Below are 23,398 nucleotides of genomic sequence, written 5' to 3'. Positions count from 1 at the left end.
ATTTGATTTTTAAAAAAGAAAGAAGAAAACCAAATTACCACTATCAAAAATAGAATGGGTAAATTCACTACCAATAGAAAGAAAATTAAAGTAATTATTAGAAACTTTTATTCAATTAGTAGTAGGAGTAGTAGTAGTCATAGTCTCTCAGTAACCGAGGATGACGATTGTCTTTGTGCATTTTCATCTATGATAGATAAGTGTGCACAAAGACACTTGTGCGTGAAAGAGATTTAAGTGGAAAAGTCGATGCACAGAGACAGTCCCACTCTCTCAGTGTTGGGAGCCTGGGTCCAGTGGCAGGAAAGGTTGTTACACCTGGAGACTTCCTCAGATGCATTGGATGGTCTTGTTGTCTTTTGTGCTCCAACATGCCCTGAGCACTCCACAGTGCTTTGCTGCGTCGTCCTCTCAGCCACTGAACCTTCTTTATTCAATTATATACCAATAAATACATACATATCATCTGCAAAGAGCAATAACTTTGTTTCCTCATTGCCTATTCTAATACCTTCAGTTTCTTTTTTCTTTTATTATTATGGATATTATTTCTATTACATTGAATAATAGTGATCATAATGGGCATCGCAAAGATTAATTAATTCATGCTTGATCTTATTGGGTAGGTTTTCAGTTTATCCCTATAATATAATAATGCTTACTGATGACTTTAAATAGATACTACTTATTTTGAGGAAAGTTCTTTTTTTTTTCTATGCTTGTTAGTGTTTTTAATAGTTAAGTACGGGTATAGTATTTTGTCAATTTTTTTCTTCATCTATTGAGTTAATTATATAATTTTGCTGCTTTCGTAATTGATATGATTGATTAGGCCTATAATTTTCCTAATATTGAACCTGCCCTGTATTCTTGATATAAATCTTATCTGTAATAATATAGGATCCTGATGATAATATTGCTATAATCTTTTTGCTAGTATTTTATTTTAAATGTATCACTTTGCATAAAGGAAATTGGTCTATAGTTTTCTTTCTCTGTTTTTGATCTTTCTGGTTTAGGTATCAACAAGATATTTGTGTCATAAAAGGAATCTGGAAGTACTTTTTTGTCTATTTTTCTAAATAGTTTAGATAGTATTGGGATTAATTGATCTTTAAATGTTTGGTAGAATTCACTTGTGAATGCATCTGGCCCTGGGGATTTTTTCTTAGGGAACTCACTGATGGCTTGTTCAATTTCTTTTTCTAAGATGGGGTTAAGTATTTTATTCCCTCTTCTGCTAATCTGGGCAATTCATATTTTTTGTAAATATTCATCACTTAGTTGTCAGATTTATTTGGTATATAATTGAACAAAATTGAACAAATTAGCTTCTTCTAATAATTACCTTAATCTGCTCTCTATTCGTAGTGAATTCACCCATTCTATTTTTGATAGTGGTGATACTGCATACAATTCCCTGGAATTTTTGTCTAACTCACTTATGTGTTTAAGGAATGCTTTACCTGAACTGTATATAACTATCTGTGTACCTGGTAAATCTAGCTATCTCTACTTCCTCTCCCTCTCCTGCCTGAGCTACAATCATCTCTTGCCCTCAAAAGTCTTTAAAACTTTTTTATTCGCTATCTCCACTTTAATAATAAGTTTTCCTTCTATATAAACTTATTTTCATTGCATTCTGAGTGAATGTGCCATTCCATGAAGGAGAAAAAAGAGGAAACTGATAAGCTTAGTCTTAATCATAAGGCTATGCTAAAATCTCTCTGTTTCACACACATGTGCATACAAACGCACACATACAGCAGGTTCATCTTCATGTAAACGTTTTCATGTATACGCAAATGAAACACTGACATTTTTAAAGTGTTTTAAGTGTTTTGACAAGAGTATTCCTTGGCTTTCCCTTTCAGGCTGATTCCAAGTGATAGGGAAGAAATTCCACACTTTGTTTTCCCTCAGACCAGCAGCGGCTTTATAGTTAGAAATACTAACTCAAGGACAACCATTGGTGTGTAGAATATTTCAACCCAGTCCTCGCTAGATGGCGCCCAAATATCAGCCCTTTGGAGAAAAGGCGCGGTGAGTGTGCGTACTTCCGTTCCCGAGAAAAGGAAGTGGCCGGATTCGGAAGCTGAGGAAGAGTCAGTTCTTTGTAGAAAAGCATTCCCGGGCTCGCTTTCTCTTTTCTGCTGATAAACACAGCTCTATAAAGGACCGTAGGTTGTTGGGAGAAGGGGAAGGAAAGAACTTTCAGGAAGAAGTTGATGTTTATTTTGAAAATATATTATTGGGGAACAAAAGCCTAGAAACTTTGACAACTGAATGTAAAGAATGGGAAGAATTAAAAGAAACATGGGAAGCTTCATAAAAATCGCTGTATCAAAATAAGCGGAACTTCAGTCATATAAAGGCATTAAAAATCAATGGGCGTTAATAATGCAGAATATCTCCCATTTCTTGGCAGAGAAGTTGGGAGACTGCTAGGTCAGGAGATTATGTATTTTTTGTCAGACACTGTATTGTGTATTTCTGCTTAGTTGTTTTTCTTTGTTAAAGTTTCGATTCTTGGGTAATGTGAAGCAATGTATTTTGAGAAGTTGCTGTGATATGAAAAGAAATGGCATAAAACATTTTAAAAATAATAAAAAATAAAAAAAATAAAAATTTTAAATGGGCCCCATAGGGACGTGGGAAGCTTCCAGACCATGCCTGCATCCCTTGCATTTTTTGCCTTCCGAAGTCCTTCAAGGCCACATTCCAGATTTCCCGACTCCTCTGCGCGGCTCCGGTTCCCTTGGAGTTACCTTGTGGTGACTGTGTGCACTGGGAAGACTCATCATGGAAACAGAGATATACTCTAGCTAGCATCCATATAGCTCTCTACAGAGTGCTTTTTATGTCGTCTCACTTGCTACCACAACCCAATGAGGTTGGTACTAGTATTCCCCCTTTGTTGTTGTTGTTCTTTCGTTTTAGTTGGGTCCAGCTTTTCAAAAACTCCTTTTGGAGTTTTCTTGGCGGAGACAGGAGAGGTTTGCCACTTCCTTCTCCAGTTCACATTACAGATGAGGAAATTGAGGCAAACAGGATTAAGTGACTTGCCCAAGGTTATACAACTAGTAAGAGTCTGAGACCAGCTCTGACCTCATAAAGATGAGACTTCCTGACTCCAGGCTGGTTCCTCTATCCACTGTGCGGCCTACCTTGCCCTGTTATCCCTTTTTTACAGATGAGGAAACTGAGACAAGTGGTGATCCTGGCAGAATCTGAGTCTTCCTGACTCTAATACTCTCCACTACACACAACAACCAGCTGGTTTCAGTTGTCTCCTCATGGCATGTAAACTCCTCCAGGGCAGGACTGGGTTATCATTACCTTTCTATACCTGACTCCCTCTGGGCTTGGCACAAACTAGGAACCTAAATGCTTATGGATTTAGGGTTCAATTGTTTTTCCTTCCACAAACTTTGTGAGTTGGTGCCTCAAGAGAACTCTTTGAAAAGAGAGAAATGTTTTCACCTGAGGCTTATTGCCAGGCACATTAGAGTTATTCTTTGGCTTTATATTGAGTCAAGTATTGATTAAGGAAAAAGCAGAATTCACTCATGGTCTTTTACCACCCAACAGATGATTTATTGCATGGACTCATGGACAAATTAGCACTATTGACTTTTCAGATCCTCTTCTTAGGCTTAGATAATTTGATTGGCTTGGCTTGATTTCTTAATTTCCCTGCCCTGCCTTGACCACCTGATCTTTCTAAACCCTCTTACTTTAAAAATAGAAGCAAAGCTAGGAATGGAACCCAGAGGAAATGAACAGAATAGAGCCTCAGGGATTGGTAAAAAAAAACTGAGAGAAGTGCAGTTTGGATAGTTTTTTTATAACCTGGAGGAGATGTCTACAAACCTTTTTGACCATGTATCAGTAAAACATTTTGGAGAATATCCTCCCCCTCCATATATATGTATATGCATACATATTTTTTCTTATTTTTAATTCATATATATGTGCTACTGTACTAATTATGAACATTATAGAAACAATATATTTTTAGAGAATGAGAGGAAATAAAATATCTGAACCTAGTGAGTAGATAGGAAATACATACATTTATATGCCTGTTGTCTCACTTTGAGGTTAAAGAACATTTTAGTGGTCCCATTTTTCCTAGGATATGAACTACAAAAGGGGAGAAGTAGAAGATAATACTGGAGTGGTAGGTTGACACCAGAAGGACATGAATACTAGGCTATTATGAAGGCACTAGGGAATCATCAAATATTTTTGATGAGAGAAATAAGATGATCAGAGTTGAACATCAGGAAGAAACATGAAAGCTTATTTCTTCTCAGCCAGTGTTTATTGGAATTGGATAAAACCTTATTCAACATTAACCTTTATAATAAGCTATCATATACTTGGCAATATTTATTTTATCTTCAGTGGATTTTTTTAAGCCCTTCACCCACTTAGGTCTTGTTCTTCACAGTTTAATTTTTTTATCCAGTTTCTTCTTTCATCAATTTGGAATTTTTTATATCCATCCAAATTTGCTATCCATCCATACCTGCCCATGGTGAGGATACTAACAAACCCATATGGTTTTCCATCTACTATCTCTTTATGATATCTTCTACTCCTGTTCACCAGACTTCCTATTGGTTCTATGCTGCAACTTGCTCACACCTGCCATGTCTTTCCAATACCCTGTGTGTGAAACTATCCCTTAATTCTTTGGGGGCAGTGGTCTTCCACCTCCCATTGCCAGAAAGCAACACTGGTAAAATGTTAGCATCAAAAAATGGGCATTTGTTCTAATGAAAAGCTTCGATTGGTAAAAGAGTTTTGAAATCTCCTTTGAGTAATCCAGCAATTTCTTCATAGCCTCTTAAAAACAAATAGACCTTAGTTCAACATCTCACACCCCACACCAAGATAAACTCAGAATGGGTGAATGACTTGAATTGACTTGAGAAGGAAACTATTAAGTAAATCAGGTGAACATAGAATGGTATACTTGTTGGATCTTTGGGAAAGGAAAGATTTCAAGACCAAGCAAGAGCTAGAGAAAATCACAAAATGTAAAATAAACAATTTTGACAACATTAAATTAAAAAGGGTTTGTGCAAACAAAACCAATGCAACCAAAATTAGAAGGGAAGCAACAAATTAGGGGAAAAATCTATAACAAAAGCTCTGACAAAGGTCTAATTACTCAGATTTATAAGGAGCTAAATCAATTGTATAAAAAATCAAGCCATTCCCCAATTGATAAATGGGCAAGGGACATGAATAGGCAATTTTCAGATAAAGAAATCAAAACTATCAATAAGCTCATGAAAAAGTGCTCTAAAGCTCTTATAATTAGAGAAATGCAAATCAAAACAACTCTGAGGTATCACCTCACACCTAGCAGATTGGCTAACATGATAGCAAAGGAAAGTAATGAATGCTGGAGGGGATGTGGCAAAGTTGGGACATTAATGAATTGCTGATGGAGTTGTGAATTGATCCAACCATTCTGGAGGGTAAATTGGAACTATGCCCAAAGGGCGATAAAAGACTGTCTGCCCTTTGATCCAGCCATAGCACTGCTGGGTTTGTACCCCAAAGAAATAATAAGATAAAAGACATGTACAAAAATATTCATAGCTGCGCTCTTCGTGGTGGCCAAAAATTGGAAAATATGGGGATGCCTTTCAATTGGGGAATGGCTGAACAAATTGTGGTATTTGTTGGTGATGGAATATTATTGTGCTCAAAGGAAAAATAAAGTAGAGGAATTCCATGTGAACTGGACCGACCTGCAGGAAGTGATGCAGAGCAAAAGGAGCAGAACCAGGAGAACATTGTACACAGAGACTGACACATGTGGCAGAATTTAACATAATGGACTTCTCTACTAGCAGCAATGCAATGACCCAGAACAATTCTGAGGCACTTATGAGAAAGAACTCTATTCATATCCAGAGAAAGAACTGTGGGAGTAGAAACACCCAAGAAAAACAACTGCTTAATCACATGGGTTGAGGGGATATGACTGGGGATGTAGACTCTAAAAGATCACCCTAGTGCAAATATCAATAATTTGGAAATGTGTCTTGATCAGTGACACATGTAAAACCCAGGGAAATTGCATGTCAGCTATGGAAGGGGATGAGGAAGGGGAGGGAAGGAAGGAACATGAATGATGTAATCATGGAAAAATTCTCTCAATCAATTAAATAAAAATTTAAAAATAGACCCCAAATCAAGCACAGAATAAATACTAAAAATAGCCTCACTAATGTTGATGAAGTGGGAGGATTCCATTCCATATCTTTTGTGTATGTTGCCATTAGCACCTCTGAGCACTTTTCTGTTACTGATTCATATTTACATTTAAGTACCAAGGTTTCTCTTAGATTCCCATTTGTCCTTTATTTCCAAATAAGGAATTACTATTAACTCTTACAAATGCAGTTTCTTGTATTTTTCCATGGTTGCCTTATGTGAAATTCTTTTGTTCCTCCACAAGAAGTTTCTATATTCAGTAGGTTGTTATCCAAACGAATTCCAGTGTTTTTTTAAACTGTAATAACGTTTTGATTTAATAAGGAATATTTAAGCAAACAAAATTATGTTGTTCCTCATGGCATCAAAAACACAAACATTCTGGCCAATTTTGAGCTAAGGATTTGCATATATTTCAAATGTCATGAACTGTTTAGTTAATCTTGACAGAAACATGATGCCAATAGCAAAGGGGAATTGCAAGTGACTTCAATTAATAAGGGATCTAGGATTCCAAATGACCTCTTCCTCCTCCTCAGAGCTTCCATAACCTGAAAACACTGACCAAAAAAGGTTAAAACAAAATTTTATCATTACATTTGGGTTATATTGAAAATGGTATTAAAACAATATTCAAAAAAAGAGAAACATCTTTTGAGGTCTATTATGACAACCTCATACCCGGGCTTTATGCAAAAAGAATGAGAAAATCAAATAGTTTACAACCATTTGATCTTGCATTTAAAGAATATATTAAGAGAATGCCATGGGGAGCTAGGCCTAGACAGGATGGTCCTGGGTTCTAGTGTGACTTCAGATACTCCCCAGGCGAGTGACTTAGTCCCAGTCGTCTAACCCTCACCAATCTTCTTCCTTGGGATATATTTTTAGTATTGATTCTAAGACAGAGGGCAAGTATTTAAAGACAATAAAGAAGTCAACGTAATGGTGATGATGCGGCCTGAGGAGGGCTGTGCCTGGCCCCTGGAAGTCTCCAGGGAGGGAGAACAGATGGAGGCTGCCCAGGCGTCTAACACGGTAGCCCCAGTCACAGTCCTCCAGCCTCGAAGAAGCCAGAACAAGGAGAAATATTCTGGAGGTTCAGGCTAGAGAGGAGGAAAGGCTTCATTACAGCGAGTGTTGGCCAAGCGAGTTCAGTGATATAAAGTTACCTTTCAAAACAGGTGAGTCATTTTTCTGGGGTTGGATTAGTGCCGTCCTATCAGGAGGAGCGGTGTGAGCGTGCACAATGTTTAGGAAACAAGTTTGACTTTAAAAAGCCATGAGAAAAACCAACTATAAGGTGAGGGAAGAAATATTTATATAATATCTACTATGTGCCAAATACTGGACTAAGCAACTCTTTTAACAAATGTTATCTCGTTGGATCATCACAACAATGCTGGCAGGTAGATACTATCATCCCCACTTTACAGTTGAGGCAACTGAGGCAGCAATGAAGTGACTTGCCCAAGGTCATATAGCTAGCAAATATCTGAGACTGGATTTAACTCAGGTTTTCCTGACTCATGCTCAGCACTCTATCACAATAATACCCATAAAGAAATTACTTAGATAATAGTGTATAATTACAGACAGGGCAAATTTACTGTGTTTTTTTTTAATTTAAAATTACTTGTGTTCTCTAGGAGTTACATCTGTGAAAATTCTATGAGAGAAATGTAGCTATTAGAACTGTACAGATATACTTAATGCATCCATTTATGATACTCATACTCGTAGCTTTTCAATTTAAATATATGCATACATACATGTGTATTTACACATAAGAAAATTACAGTATATACAAACCAAGGGGGAAAGGAAAAGCATCTTTAAACAAACACCTTAGAGGTTCTTCTGTATCTCCATCCTATTAAAAATGCTGGGACTATACACAGCACACAATTTTATAAAATGAATTCCATAAACAAAATGTTTTCTTTGGTTTAACAAAATGATCCCAAATGGGAAACCTTGTCTGGAGAGTTCTATAGTTAAGCATTCCTGGACTGGGGCTCTCAGGAGGGCTGATTGCTGCAGGGGAGGAAGCCCAGAGCTGGCTCTCTCTCCTCTGGAATTGGCACTTGGAGCCGCTCTGTGAATGTGGGCAACAACTGGAGGAAGGAGCGAGAGGTGATTTCACAGTGCAAAGCAGGCCTCTAAGTGGTCCTACCAAAGTGGGAGAGGAGAGTCTCCACTCTCACTGAGGGTCCTTCCCACAAGTAGACATTCAATAGAATTTACTAATATGAATTGATGTATGTTGCTCTTAAATGACATCATGTAATCATTGATCCTAGTGATCTATCATTTGGTAGGGCAGCAGTGACAGGGAGAAGGGGGTGGAGTTCACTTAAAATTCTGTTATTTTATCAAGCTCTAATCTTCCAAATTTTAAAACAACTAGAAAAAAATACATTCATTCCTCAATTGTCTTTATAAGGAATTATTGACTAAATGGTGATCATAATGACCAACATTTGCATAATAGGATTTTCTTTTCAATTAATTATAGTCATAGTTTTCCCTTAGATTTTCTAACAAGGACGTTCAGAGACATTGTTAAAATATTTCAAAGTTCTCGAGTCAGTTTCTTGAGCTAGTGAAACATTTCTTTTCTTTAATGGTCAATAAATGCCTTTTCAGTGTGTTTTTTATGTTTTGTTTCATTGTGCTTTTTTTACTTTAAGTAGAATAAATATTGAAGGACACGAACTATTTCCCCATTATTCAAAGGAAGATATTCCTTCTCCATCCATTGTAACTTCCTTTAAGCTATGGTTTTACTTCCAATAAGATGATTCTTAATGAAGGTATCAGGCCTATCACAGAAGACTAGAAGGACTTTCTCCCATAGGAGCTCATATTTCAGGAACTTTCAATGCCCATTTAATCCAATCCTCTCATTTTACAGATGAAAAAAGTGAGGTCAGGGGGAAACTGGTAAATTGCCCAAGGTCAAATGGATAGTAAAGTAAGTAGAAAATATAGGATTTGAACCCAAGTTCTCATATTCCAAATTCTTCACTCTTTCCAGTCTCACTTTTATCACTACATTCTATATTTCACTAAAAGTAGAAAAGCCTAAAATCTTCCAATATCCATGTTTTCCAGCATCTGCGCTTGATAAAAGGAATTAGTTGGAATTCTCATTTCAGACTTCAGGGACAGAAGGCTCCCCACAGAATCTGTAAGCAGTTCCCGAGAACTCGCCCTTTCTAGGGAGCTGCGGAGACCGCTCTGAGAGGCTTCCATACTGGAGCCGACGTCTCCGCTGGCTGTGAAGGAATCTTAGGCAAGGAACGTGGGAAGGCAGGTAGAAGGCAGAGGAGGCTGTGCTTCTTCCCCAAGGGGTCAACAATTCAAAAAAAGGAAAGGGCGTTGTGGTTGGACACCCGGGAAGCTAGTGGCTTCTCGCCGAGACCCCGAAATCCAAACGCCTTTCCAGGGAGCCCGAGTGCGGGAGAGGGAGAGACGCCCTCCTCCTCCTCCCAAAGACGTCCACGCGAACGGACTTCTGCTTCGGACGGCTGGAGGGCATGGGCGCGGGCGGGGGCTCTTCAGTGGGGGACGACAAGCAGAAAACCCTCCTTGTTTCCTCAGAAGTCTTTATCCCAGCCGGACAGCTCGTCGGGTGGTATCCCTTTCTCAGGTGGGTAGTTGTCAAAGTAGCTGTGATCTATGGGTCCGCTGAGCTAATAGGAAACAATGAAAACAAATGGGAGTCGAGTCCCCGAGTCCCGAAGGCGTGGTTCTTAGACAGAGCAGTGATTTTTATGCTACCAGTGCTATTTTTTTTCCTTATTGAAAGAAAGCACAGATTCACCGCAAAATGTCTGAACCAGAAATTCAGATGGAGAAAGCACAAGTTTTACGCATCAGTTTTCTGGTCAGACCTATTACTTCACTGGGACAGACTACCCGATGTGTCCAAAATCTCGCTGCCAGTGTAAGATGGAAAATGAATGAACACTCCAAGCATTTAAATGTATAGGACTGAATAGCAACAAAGTGAGAGAGAAAGGGGCTCCTTCAGTCCAGGGAACAGAGCACAGAGCCAGAGACCCACACCTGCTGCGCTTGCGCTAAAGCAGAAGCGCAAAAGCCTCGCAGCGTGGGCTTCAGCAAAATGTATAAACAAACGCACGCCGGGCGCAACACCCGGACTCAAGACAAGGGGACCCCAGGAAGATCAAAGAATGCTGGGAAACGAAGTCCCCCCGCCACAATATTTTTTTAAAACCCACATCCTACAAACTGACCCTTCCCTGCTGCCCAGTCTCACACGGTTGCCCAGACATAGGGACAAGGCTCAGGGGCAAGAGTTAAATCCAGCTCTTTAGATCCTGAGGAGACACTATGTCTCCCTCTTTTTATAATTAATAAGTTTATAATTATTTTATTACAACTTTATAATTTTATAATTATAATTACTATTAAAGCTCTATAATTAATATTACAAGTTGTTTCCTATAAATCCAAAGTTTTATATAAATTCATATTATGAGCAGAGTTAAATTTTAAATATATATATATGCCTTCCTTTCTATAACTCCTCACCCCACAATGGCCAAAAGAGTCAAGAAAAAAGTGCCTGTGGGCACCAGATACTCAAAGGATCTCTATTTTTCCTCTTCTTGAAGGGGAATTCACAACAAGTTCTGAGGCTGACTCCAGGTCATACATTTGTACTGGTAGGCCAAGTTAGTCTCAGAACTTTCTGATCTGGCAAAGGATCTTATACATTCTAATCTAGGATCCATGAACTGAAAAAAAGTTTTAATAATCATATTTCAACATGATATTGAATAATATTCAAGAATTATATTTTAGTCCTTTGTGATCCTTTGGATTTTATCTGATGCATTTCAAAATAAATTCTGGGAAAGAGTCTCCACCGTTTCCCTGGCCACCAAAGGAGTTCACAACACAAAAAGGTGAAAAATCCCATTCCTGGAACATGTCCCAACTCTGTTTTATGGAATCTTGCTGTTATATGAATAAGGGTGCAGTGAGAAAATCTGAATAGTAGGACCTTTTCCCCTTCTAAAACATTTTTCCTAGAAAAATATTAAATTTTGCACTTTTATCATGAAAACAAAATTCATGTTATGTTCATTTCTTCTGCTTTACTTCCAGAGTTCTCCAACATCCACTTTTCCTTAGTCTTTCCTTACTCTTTTCCCATCTTATACTCTCAGGCCATGGATTAGCCTTTGTCAATGGGCTCTATCAATATGTTTTATCCCAAAAGATGTTCTATGGCCAAATCAGTTTGGAAAATAGTGCTTTTAAAGGTATACTTCAACCATACGCCTTTCAGTAACATTCTGATCAAAGTGCTTAGGCTTAGGAATAAAAGGGTGCCTTCATGATCCCTTAAAGCAGGGAAACCATTCTTCACAATCATTTATCCCCCTTCAGTATGTTTTGTTTTAAATTTAACCATCTGTGAAAACAGTTCCTATGGAAACTTAGAGGGTGGGTACAGTACCTCCCTTTTTAAGGGTGATGGCAGGCTCCTTGCCTTCAGCCCCTCCCAGTTAAAGCCATTCAGCCACCTTAGAAGAAATTAAAAAAAAAAAAGGTTACTTATTTGATCCACCATTAGAATATAAAATTGTTTTTTGAATTCAGATGATCTTTTCTCTGTTTTGAACATGACAACAGCATTGTTTCAAGGCACTTTCTAAGTAAATCACAGGCCAATATGAATAGATGATACAGATCTAAAATTCTCCCTAGAAGCTAGGGTCTTTTTCTCAGTAGAACTCCTTAGTTAATTAAGTCCACTGGCACCAAAAGGACTGTTTTATAACAGCAGACCAAATTTTACACACATTGATACAGTAGGATTCTCCTTTGGAGGGCTGGTTCTGCACTATGGCATTCATTTTGAGTCACTTCTTAATAAAGAGTTACAGAAGAAAAAGTAGAGTCAATCAGATAAATCTTGTTTTCAGTTGGCCTTTTCTCTTTTTCTTAATGTACTACTCTGTTACTAATAAAAATAAGTTTATTTTACCTATCTGGTCAAGTATCGATAATTGGGATAGGCAAAATTGGAATGTCTATTATGATTCTATTAAGTTAACTGACTGCACCTAAACTGCAGTCTAGTTTTGAGTATGACTTTCATTTAAGTCAACAGAGGTATGGGAGGCCAATGTGGGCACTAAATCATTTGACTAGATCCATCCCATAACCAGTTATGGTAGATTATTGCTTAAAGAAGAATCAGCATTTTGAAATTTTACAGTATCCTGATCAGACTTTCCTTTTAGGAATAATATGATATACAACTCAGATAATAATTTAAAGCTTTATGTGCCAAAATCCTTAGGAGAAAACCTTAAAGTAAATAAACCGTAATAGCAATTATTTCAGCTAACCTTCTTGGCCACTAATATCCCTTCCTTGAACTCAAGCTTTAAAAAATCATAGAAAAGGATAAAGAGTTCATTATTTGGGGGCTTTAAATGGTGCTTCCCATGACTTGTGACCATAAGTAAGGCACACTAGACTAGCTATGAACTTATATTCAGTGAAATACAAAAGCAATGCATTCTGCAATTATTAGAAGAATTACTTTTAGTTTTATCATTACAACAGTGCCCCCATGATATGACAAAGAAGACTCTGGATGATATCCAGAGGCATAAACTCTATAGAAAGTAGCATTTGGCTCAATAAGGAAAGCCATCAAAATAATTCCAATAAATTTTACTATTTTTCTGAGCAAAAAGAAATGATCTTGGTACCTGTGCCTCTTAATGTCATTGATTCCATTTTTCAGGTTTCCCAGCCTTTCTGTAGGATTTTGCCTTTAAAAAAAGTTTATAAGAGTTTATAATATTTCACCTCAGTTAAGGAGTAATGTCAATTTTCCTTCTTTCACAGACATAAGTAAATTGGTATATCTTTATAGCAGAAACATCAAGTTTGCTAGAATATTATATATTAAATAATTTTCCTTGTGCAACATTTTTTGTTATTGAGTATTGTGACAATTAAAAGAGTGGTTGGTATAAACTGAGACAGATAAAAGAGTGGTTGCCTTAAGTTGTGACCACGTAAATATGGTTTCAAATCAAAAATATAGTGGTCGCCAGGGAAAAATTCCCAAATATGAAATATACCCAAATCAGCTGTGTTTTATGGAGATTTTAATTAATACAAATGAAGGAATTAAAGAAAGAGAGAAAGTAAGAGGAAACAATGAGAAAAGGGCTAGGCCAGCCCAGGCCAGCCTAGGTCCAAGCCCTAAGAGAGAGATCAGTCAGTCTTTTATCAACTCACCACAAGATTTGTCCAAGCAAGATTCTAGTGTTCAGAGAGACACCAGTTAAGCTTTGGCAGCTCAATCTTATTCACCCTCCTTCTCTCAGAGAGAGTCCTCCTTTTAAAGAGAATTTTCTCCTATGTCACCTCCCCTAAGTTCTCACATCTACCAATCACAGTAGACGTTTTCCAAAGGACAGACCATTCTTAATTCACACCTGAGTAGACTAAACTTTTGAGTAATTCACACCTGAGTAGACTAAAACCTCTGTGTAAGACTAAAACTTCTGAGTAAGTTCACACCTCTTTGCAACTTGCAAGTTTGCAAGTTGCCTGACCTTCATGGGTACTTTCCTAAAAATAGACTTAGCTTAAGTGCTTGGCCTCACTATAAGTATGAGTTAAGTACTTTTCATTGTTTAGTAAAGAGTTTACAACTTTATCTTTCCCTAAAGTATGCTTAAGTATGGGTGGAGTAGAGTTCTCACATTCCTGACTAAGTCCCTTCATTGTTTAAAATGGGGAATGATCTTAACCAAATCTTATGAAGTAGGGTCTGAGAATTTTTTGAGATTCACAGTATATCTGCTGAAAATTAAACAACAATTATGGAAATTTTCCATCATAAGAGTTAAGAGAAGAATTTTTTGAAAAAATGTTTTTATGTGAAAATTTAAAATTTGGGAACTTAAAGCAAAAAGAAGTTTGATTAAGTCTGCAATAGACTTTGTGAAACTTTAAAACACTGACACCCTTAGAATAGCAGATATATATAGATCAATCACTGCCTTGTTACCTAGAGTTCAGAATTCTCTGTTGCACTGTAACAGAGAAATATATTTCTAACGATAATACTGACTGATATAGAAACTATCCCTTGTGAGAACTGCAACTACCCATGAGCAATCACGGTATTAGACCTATTATAAATGTAAAGTAAAATATAGCCCTTCTTTTTATATAAAGTTTAGATTTTTGACTAAACATACTGTAGGTTTTGGAACCAAGATGACTTCATTCATGTAAGGGCACTATTACTTGTCTTTCAGCCCTCCAGGGCACTGCGAATTTAAATTACCTGCCCGTGGTACATAGGAAGCACCCACTAGAAGAAAGACTTAAGCAGATTCCAAGGCCAGCTTTCTGCTCACTGCAGTATGCTGTCTCGCAGTGAACCAGAAAGACATGTAAAATGAACCAACTATTTTACCTTGTGAAAATGTGGCGACAACTTATTAATAAGAGGCTATTTCAATTATCTGTTACTATCATTACTAAGCTACCTGCAAAGTCGCCGAATCAAATCTTCAGGGCGTCTTGTTATCTTCTTAGGAAAATCGATTTTCTCAATTCCTTTGAGAATTAAATTATAAGTCATCATTTGGTCAATCCCAGAAAATGGAGGACTAGAGAAAGTAAGAATAGAAATAATTTTTAACACTTCCAATTAAAAAAATTCAAAAGACCAGAGTATGAAGGATCAAACTCAATCAGAAATAAAAATCCCAAGATTTATATAGATATTATTTTTAGGTCTATACCTTGGGTTATATACATATACATATATACATATATTCTACCTATACACATATATAAATATTCTGGCTATTGTTTTTTGGTCTTAAATGTAACTCATATTACACTTGGACATACTATCTAATGAGGATGTTTTAGACCTTTAAATTCTGATTCCCCTATTGCCTGAAATGATGAAGTCATAGTCCTTTAGGGCAGTGATATCCCAGCAGGCCCATACTGACTTGGTCTTAAAACGTAATGCTTCTATTTATTTTAAAATATATTTCTACATTATATTTTAATCTGTATTGGACTACATTTGAGAGGGTTGGCCCTGACCAAGAATTTGTCACCTCTGTGTTAGGATGCAGAATCCATTTCAGTCAAGCTTAGCTATGATGCTATTTTTCATTGTTCCTGCCCTCAGATCAGTGATAAATTTTGGCAATACTTCTCTTCTTCCAGGGTAGAGAGCTGTACTTATTAAAAAATGTTACTTGCATCAGTGGAAAGTAAAACATTCTATATTATTTATTTTATCCATGGCAACCATTTCTCTTCTAAAAATCCTTTGCTTTTAAAATAAAATAAATTTACTTTATGTCAAAGACAATGCTATTTTCTAATGTACTATCCCTCCCAGGGAGTCATCTCTTATAACAGAAAGAGGGGGGGGAAATGGTTCAACAAAGTAAGCAATCCCTTAAAAACTTGGAAACTAAAAGAAGTGCTTCTTTGGGACCAAGCTTGTTTATAATACATTTACACTAATGACTTTACCTTTTTCCTTTTTAAAATTTATTTTATTTTCAATTCCAAATTCTCTTTCCAACCTCCCTCCCTCATTAAACAAGCAAGGAAACAAAACTCATTACAAACACATATAGTCAAGTCAAATATCCATATCCAAACCTGTATGTATATGTGCTTATATATGTATAAATTGTTTTTGGAATTGTGGCTGAATTTTTCTTCAAGACTTTGCCTTTAGATTTTTTAAGTCATTCTCTTCTTTTGGACTTTTGTCTTGAAGTTCTCTATCACCACATTAGCTCTCTATGGTGAGATTATTTTTGTTTGTCCATTCTCCCAGTATATTTCTTGACTTTTTGATTATATGTGAAAGATAAACTGCAGACACCTGAGGGGAATGTCTGAGCAGATCTTCAGCCCTCTGCATCCTTCTGCTGCTTTCACATCTCAGATGGTGGACCTGCACTTAGTCTTTTCACAGCCCTTCTGGTATGAGCTCTGCAAGTTCCTGAATGAGGTTGGTTCCTAATTAGACTCAGCATCTTGAAGGCTTGAAAGGTTGAAAGAGAATGAACTACAGGATCCTCCTTAATCTGGAATTCCTGCCATGATTATTCCATTGCAAGCTTCTGTGTTGGCTTAAGCCTAGACTTGCATCCTTGCTCTGCTCTGAAGACCAGCGTTACATAGCTATTGTTTGCTTCTGAACTTATTTCTCATTTGGTTCACAGTTAGGACTCATGATTGAATTAAATTATTTTTGATTCTTCCTTGTCCAGTATGTTCCATTGACCAATTTTTGTATTTTTAAAAACCCTTACCTTCTGTCTTGGAGTCAATACTATGTAGTAGTTCCAAGGCAGAAGAATAGTAAGGGTTAAGCAATGGGGGTTAAGTGACGTGCCCACGGTCACACAGCTGGGAAGTGTTTGAGGTCAGATTTGAACCCAGGACCTCCCATCTCTGGGCTTGGCTCTCAATCCACTGAGCCACCCAGCTGCCCCCCATTCTCTGCAATTTAGAGTCTTGTTGAGTTTCCTGAAGCCCTGAAACATTAAACCACGCCTAAAGTGGCAGAGTTTGGGAATGTCTATATGTTTTGGAAGGCAGATATTGAACCCAGGACTTTTGGATTCTTATTATCTTTCTCTATCCTTTCTTTACTTCTTCATTCTTTTTCATTATTTCCTTTTATATTATGATGATCTTTTATTCCTCCAAATAGTTTTAATTATTATTTTTTCTAGTTCTGTGAAACAAAGGCGTCAGACATGTGGGCCACCCACAGCCCACAACACTCCTTAGTGAGGCCCAAACTAGATTAAAATAGAATTGGAAAATGTTTAACAAAATCAATAAAAATACAATAACACACAGGTATTATTAATAGGTGGTTATCTAAGCCTCTATGTGGCCTGTAAGGAATCTCATAGACTGCTTAGCAGCCCATTTCTAGTTGAGCTTTTTGGAGGACTGGATGCCCTTGGAGGGAGCCTGCCCACTGCCTCCGCCAGTCTGGGAGCAGAAAGGCACGGGGCGGCACGAGCACCTTGAGAGAAAGGTTCTTGGAGGCCACGTTTCTGAGTCCAGCTTCTGCAAGGGAGCCAGAAGGTTTGAACCAGTCACGGTCAGCGCTGTATGCAGTATGTGCCAAGCACCGCGTGACGCAAGGGTCCAGAGACCCTCTCTGCCCCACCCCCAAGGGGCACGCAGGTTAGCCAGGGAGGACAACATGCCCATGTGCAGGGGTTGCCCAAATAGGTGCCAGGGGTTCTGGGGATTAGGAAAGGCCTCAGAGAGAAGGAGGCAGCTAGGCCAAGCCTTGAAGGAAACAAGGGACTCTAGGAGATGGAGGGAAGCAGAGAATGTATTCCACGGGCTTTAAATATCGCATTTTGAGGCATTTGTCATTTACCCTGGAATAAGGAGCCAACAACATTTCTTAAGCAAGGGAGTTACATGGTCAGAGAACACGATGTGGGAATAGAAACTGGACATCTCTGTGGAGGATATTTGCAGCCAGTTGAGGCTGGCTATAAAAAGAATAATTAGGAGGTCAGTGTTGCGCTGAACCCCCGGGGTTGGGGAAAGGTATCCTTTGCAAGAATGCAAGACTCTGAACCTTGGCTTAAAATTAAAAAGAGAAATGGATTCATTAGAGGGTCGTGTTGAATCTGGCCAGGACAGCCCAGGTGGAAGCCTGCCTCGCAGAGGTCCTCCATTCTCCACTCTTTACAACAGTGAAGATGTGAATGTGCACTCGGGGGGGGGGGGCATCTGCCTGAAGACTCGGGGGCGAGCCTCATGGTTTAGGGGACAGATAGATGTCCTGGATACAGCCCAATGCCATCGAGGCATCCCCTGGGGTTCTCTATGTCCATCTCAAACCTAAAGGACCAATCCTCTCAGGCTCTTATCAGATGTGTAGGGTTAGTGGTCACCACAGCAATGTTTCTGCTTACTTCTATAATTTGGGGTACAATGCCCCATGCCAATAGTAATAAGATGTATTCAAGAGCTGATAAAGACCTGACCTAGAGTAGGACACTGGGGCAGGGAATGAGGAGTGTAGGAAGCTGAGGGAGGCAGGAACAGGAAGAGGTCAAGAATGACTCCCAAGTTTCAAACAGGGTTGACTAGAAGGATGATGGGATTCTTTTTAGAAATTAGAAATTTTGGGGGCAGCTGGGTAGCTCAGTGGATTGAGAGCCAGGTCTAGAGATGGGAGGTCCTGGGTTCAAATTTGACCTCAGACACTTCCCAGCTGTGTGACCCTGGGCAAGTCACTTGACCCCCATTGCCTAGTCCTTACTGTTTTCTTGCCTTGGAACCAATACACAGCATTGATTCCAAGACAGGAGGTAAGGGTTAAAAAAAAAAGAAATTAGAAATTTAGGAAGAAGGGTGGGATTTAGAAGGAAAGATAGTAAGTTCGATTGTAGATATGTTGGACAATTAAAAATTGCAAAGGGGTGAAGACTGTCTTCAGAGGAATGAAAGGAGGCAGAGATTTTAATAAACTGAATTAGTCTATGGATTATAAACCTGATCTTTGTGATCATTTCTTTTAACTATTTTTGGTGACAAACTCTCAATGGCTTGGAATTATCTTTCATTACAGTAAGACATCATTGGAGCCCTGATTTCATTCCAATTTTATTTATTTATTTATTTACTTCAATTCATGCGTTATTTATTTATTTAATTTGTTTCCTATTTATTATTTATTTATTTATTCCTGATTTTTATTCCTATTCCATTATCTGGGAAGACAATTAAGTGCCTTTTTTCCTCCTCTAAAACTTGGACCCTCTAAAGCCAAATCCATCTGGAATTTGACCCTTGAGAGTGATACAGCAAGGAGATAAAATAAAAGTATCTAACCTCTGTAAAATACTTTATTTTTCAAAGCACTTTCATATCTTTTATCTCATTTGACCATTAATCAAAGAATTCATAGAACCAAAGAGCTGGAAAGGACCTCAACAAGTCACCCAACCCATGCTCCTTTTCAACACAACACATCAGACAAATACTGCTTTAACTTGAAGACTTCTCAGACAAACTTGATAGCTTCCTAAGTAGTACATTCCCTGAGAACTAGTTCTGTTAGTGAATTTCCCTGACATCTGGCTTAACTCAGACTGTGCATCCTTTTACCTATCTTACTTTGTACCAGCACCTGGAGCCTCACCAATGTGCTTCTCATTCCAGAAGACACAATTGTTCTTCGCAATGATAATGATTAAGCTGGAATAGTAAAAAACAGTAGCAGCCAAGCATCCCCTCTAAACCCTGAGGGGTGGGCTTTGGGAATACACACAACAGCCTCAAGACAAATTGACCTTAGAGTACATATTAGGGAACTCATCTAGCAAAGGCTACTCCCTTCCCTGGCCTTGGTGGGGCCTTAGATTCCTCTCTCTCTCCTCATGCTGTCAATCTGTCTGAGTCTTCCTCCTTGGTCAAAGCATTTCTGCCCCATGGGTTGCTCCGCTGGGCTCCCGGGGGCTGCATATTTCCATGCCTTGATACTTGATTTCTTGGGCTAGCTTTCTACGGAGTCCATTCTCCTTTCTGCTGTTAGAGTTTAAGCTCCATTAAGCTATTTGAAAGCCTCCTTTGGTATTTCAATCTATCTAGGAGCAGTATGGATTAGTAGATGCCTGGAGGTCCCCTAAGACCCTTTTCACATAGTCAAAACAATTTTCATAAAAACTAAGATATTATTTACTTATTAAAGTATTCCTCTCTTTTCCAATGATCAATTATCCAATTTCCCAATTATCAATGTGAAGTCAGATTTTCTGCAAGTATCAAGATATTAACAAATCGCTACAGATTGAAAGCAGAAACAAAATGAAGAATCCAACCATTAATTCAGTTAAAGAGATTTGCAAAAATACATTGCCACTCTTCTAAATGTTTTTGTTTCAGAAAATATATTTTTCTCATGAAAAATCATTTTATTAAAACTAAGCAAGAAGGAGGATGAAGCAGAAACAATCACAAACAAGAGAGCAGACAGCTGTGATTTTACGAATATTAACAAAAGTGATGAATGGTGAAGCTGGGGTCAAAGCCCAGATGATATCCTGACTCCATTACACTTGATAGGAGCAGAAAGGGTGCCAAGGGCCTAGACATTTCTATCTTTTGTCCCTCTGTCCAGGGGGAGAGATGGATACACTGGGGATAATAAACTCACTTTAAACTTCCTGCTTCCCTCTTGTCTGGGAAAGTGTTGACCTTTGTTCTAAATGTTTATTATGTTTTTTAGAGCAAAAATGTCATAAAGCTATTAATTATCATAGATCCAAACTAGAGCTAGGGTCTGTCTGTCATCTGTCTATCTATAAGACTTAAGATTATAAAATAATAAGATTAATATTGAATACCAATAAATATATTGATTAACAGTTACTTCTGGTTAGATACCCAATGGCTATCAGGTCAATATCCTATCTCTTGGTAGAAATATCAGCATTTATCAATGAGTGTATGTGTGAACTGGGGATTCCTTAGCTGGAGATGAGATTTTTCTGCCTAACTGAATTAGGTTGGGGATTTGGAGTCATACATTAAAACAATTGGGAGGAGATTGGGGAGGCTGGTCTCCTAGGGCCTCTCTAGGAAAGCCACAGGAGGCCACGGCCATCTTGGTTTTTAAAAAGCCGATTTTGAAGCCCTTGAAGTGAGAGTAAAGCAGGTTCCTCTCCTCTTCCTTGGGGACACTCGTTTGCTCAGCAGGGCTGGAAAACAAAAAGTGCCCTCCTAAATGGAGGAACAGATCGTTGGCCTGGGAAGCCAGGCTGAGCCAAGGACGGGGGGGGGGCACCGGGCGGCATCCTCCGGGCAGAGCCTGGGCATAGCGTACCTGGACTGCAGCCCCACCTGGCGCTGAGACGCAGAATTCCCAGTTGTGACCCTCCTCCATTGGCCGCGAGGCTGTGAGAGCGCGTACTTTGAAATGGACTGAATAAAAGGGCACTTACTTGCCAGTCAGCAGCTCATAGACTAGAATTCCTAGTGACCAAAAGTCCACACTGAAGTCATGCCCTTTGTTGAGAATGACTTCGGGAGCTACATACTCGGGGGTCCCGCAGAATGTCCAAGTTTTCTGTCCAGATCCGATCTTCTTAGCAAATCCAAAATCAACCTGGCAAAGAATGGCAGGTCATTGTTTCAGCATCGCTAGAGCTTGGGCTCTTCTCTCTGCCTCAAGCCTGACCAGTTGGAGCTATTAGCCTTCCAGGGACCTGCGGAGGCAAAGGGCTGGATCTGTCCCCTCCCTCTCGGAGAGCCCTCTTCCACTCGCCAGCATTCCCACACTCGACACTGCCTCTTCTCTTGGTGGCCCCAAGTCTCCCCTGACCCCCGTCTCCCCAGAGCCACACCCTGCGTCCCCCGGCCTCCCTCAGCCAGGCCTGCAGCCATGCTGGCCTCGTGGGGGCTCAGCACGGAGGAGGTGAGGGCTTCCCTGAGCACCTGAATAATCAGAACGTCCCGCTAACTCCCAGGGAGGAAACTGCATTTAGTAATAAGCTAAAGCCTAGGCAATGCGCCTCGGTGACAGATCCTTGGGGCCCTTCCTTCCCCTGCCTCTCCTCAGCAGATCCCTGTGGAACTCCATCTGGCCCCAAAGACATATGTTGAAAGGCGAATGCGGCAATGGGCGCAACCCCAAATAACTGCAATAATGCCACGTTTCAAATTTAGCAGCTGGCCTCCAAACGAGTAGCCACGCACATCTTTTTAAGAAGGAAAAGAGAGACTAAAGGGAGGGAAAGGAAGTGGAAGTGGAAAAGAAGGCATCGCTCATCATTCTACCATAAAGAAAGGCGCCAGAGCGCTGGCCCTGGGAGCAGGAGGACCGAGGCTCAGACTTAGGACTCCTCACTGACTCCATGAGTGAGTCACTTAAACACTGCCTGCCTCAGTGTCTTCATCTGTAAAGTGGAAATAATAACAGCACCAGCCTCTGGGGTTGTGGCGAGGATTAAAAAACAGAATATTACATAATATAACATATAGTCAGCTTTAGCAGCCCATCATGTAGAAACATCCCCATTTCTTTTATCAGATCCTTAAATGTCAAGAACTCAGGGCTCTTCCCCATCCATAGACTGCCTTCCAGGAGACACTTTCCTACATGGCACCCGTTACAGAAAACCACATAACAGATATTGTCTGACCAAGTTAAGAAAACAGCAGAGCCCTCACCAGCTTCCTAGATACTAGGCCTTTTTACAATGAAAGCTAGTGTATAAAAGCCCATATCATTTGATCTTCACAGCAATCCTGGAAGGAAGATTCTATTATTATCCCCACTTTATAGATGAGGAAATTGAGGCAAACAGATGAAATTACTACCCAGAGTTGCATAGCAAAAAATATCTGAGGCTAAATCTGAACTCAGGCCTTTCTGTACTATCAACTTTCTCCTCAACCCAAGATAGCATGAGTTTTCTTGGATTCCGTATCATGCTTTTGAGTCCTAGGGAGCTTGCAATCCATGCCAAGACCTTTTTTTCAAAAGAACAATTGGAACCCCCACGTTATACGTGTGAAATTGATTTTTGACCCCAAGTAAAGGTTTTTACATTTTCCCTATTGTCTCAATTTATTAATATTCAGATCAATATGCCACCCTATCAATATCTCTTTGCATTATGATTCTATCATTATTGTTAGCTATCCTTTCCAGTTTTATGTCGTCTACATATTTGATAATCATGCGTGCATTACCTAAATCCCTGATAAAATATAAATAGCACAGATCCCTGGGGCATTCCACTAGAGAGCTCCTTCCAAGATGGCATTAAACCATTCATAATTATTTTTTGATTTGGAGATATGATGAATTCTGAACCCGCCTGCACTATGATCTAATCCACTTTCTCCATCTTTTCTGTAGATGGAGCTCTGTGGTGACTGTGTATTGTACATGTACAGGCTCAGGTTCCTCAGGAAGAAGCCCCTCATGCCACAAGTACCTTTGCTACAAGAGCTGCCTAAAAGTCAGGGGAAACTTCTTTCATCACATAGAGCAAACTAACACAGCCATTTGGAGCGAGAGTCTTTCACCCACAGGGGATTACTC

At 39.1% G+C, this 23,398-nt stretch overlaps 1 protein-coding gene across 3 annotated transcripts in view; it reads right to left on the bottom strand.

Annotated features, from left to right (window-relative positions):
* Positions 1–7,824: 7,824 nt before the first annotated feature.
* PRKG2 (protein kinase cGMP-dependent 2) overlaps positions 7,825–23,398 on the bottom strand; it is a 120,222-nt gene continuing 104,648 nt past the window's right edge. For all 3 annotated transcript variants that reach the window (XM_001364891.4, XM_056803231.1, XM_056803230.1), the window contains 5 exons: positions 21,291–21,454; positions 14,808–14,930; positions 13,005–13,067; positions 11,738–11,804; positions 7,825–9,938 (listed from right to left, as the gene is read on the bottom strand). In XM_001364891.4, the coding sequence (XP_001364928.1) occupies positions 9,843–9,938; positions 11,738–11,804; positions 13,005–13,067; positions 14,808–14,930; positions 21,291–21,454 (513 nt within the window). In that variant the 3' untranslated portion in view covers positions 7,825–9,842. The remainder of the gene's footprint in view (positions 9,939–11,737; positions 11,805–13,004; positions 13,068–14,807; positions 14,931–21,290; positions 21,455–23,398) is intronic.

The sequence above is a fragment of the Monodelphis domestica genome, chromosome 6 (assembly GCF_027887165.1).
Source record: "Monodelphis domestica isolate mMonDom1 chromosome 6, mMonDom1.pri, whole genome shotgun sequence".
Taxonomy (NCBI): domain Eukaryota; kingdom Metazoa; phylum Chordata; class Mammalia; order Didelphimorphia; family Didelphidae; genus Monodelphis; species Monodelphis domestica.
This window is presented reverse-complemented; position numbering and strand designations above follow the sequence as displayed.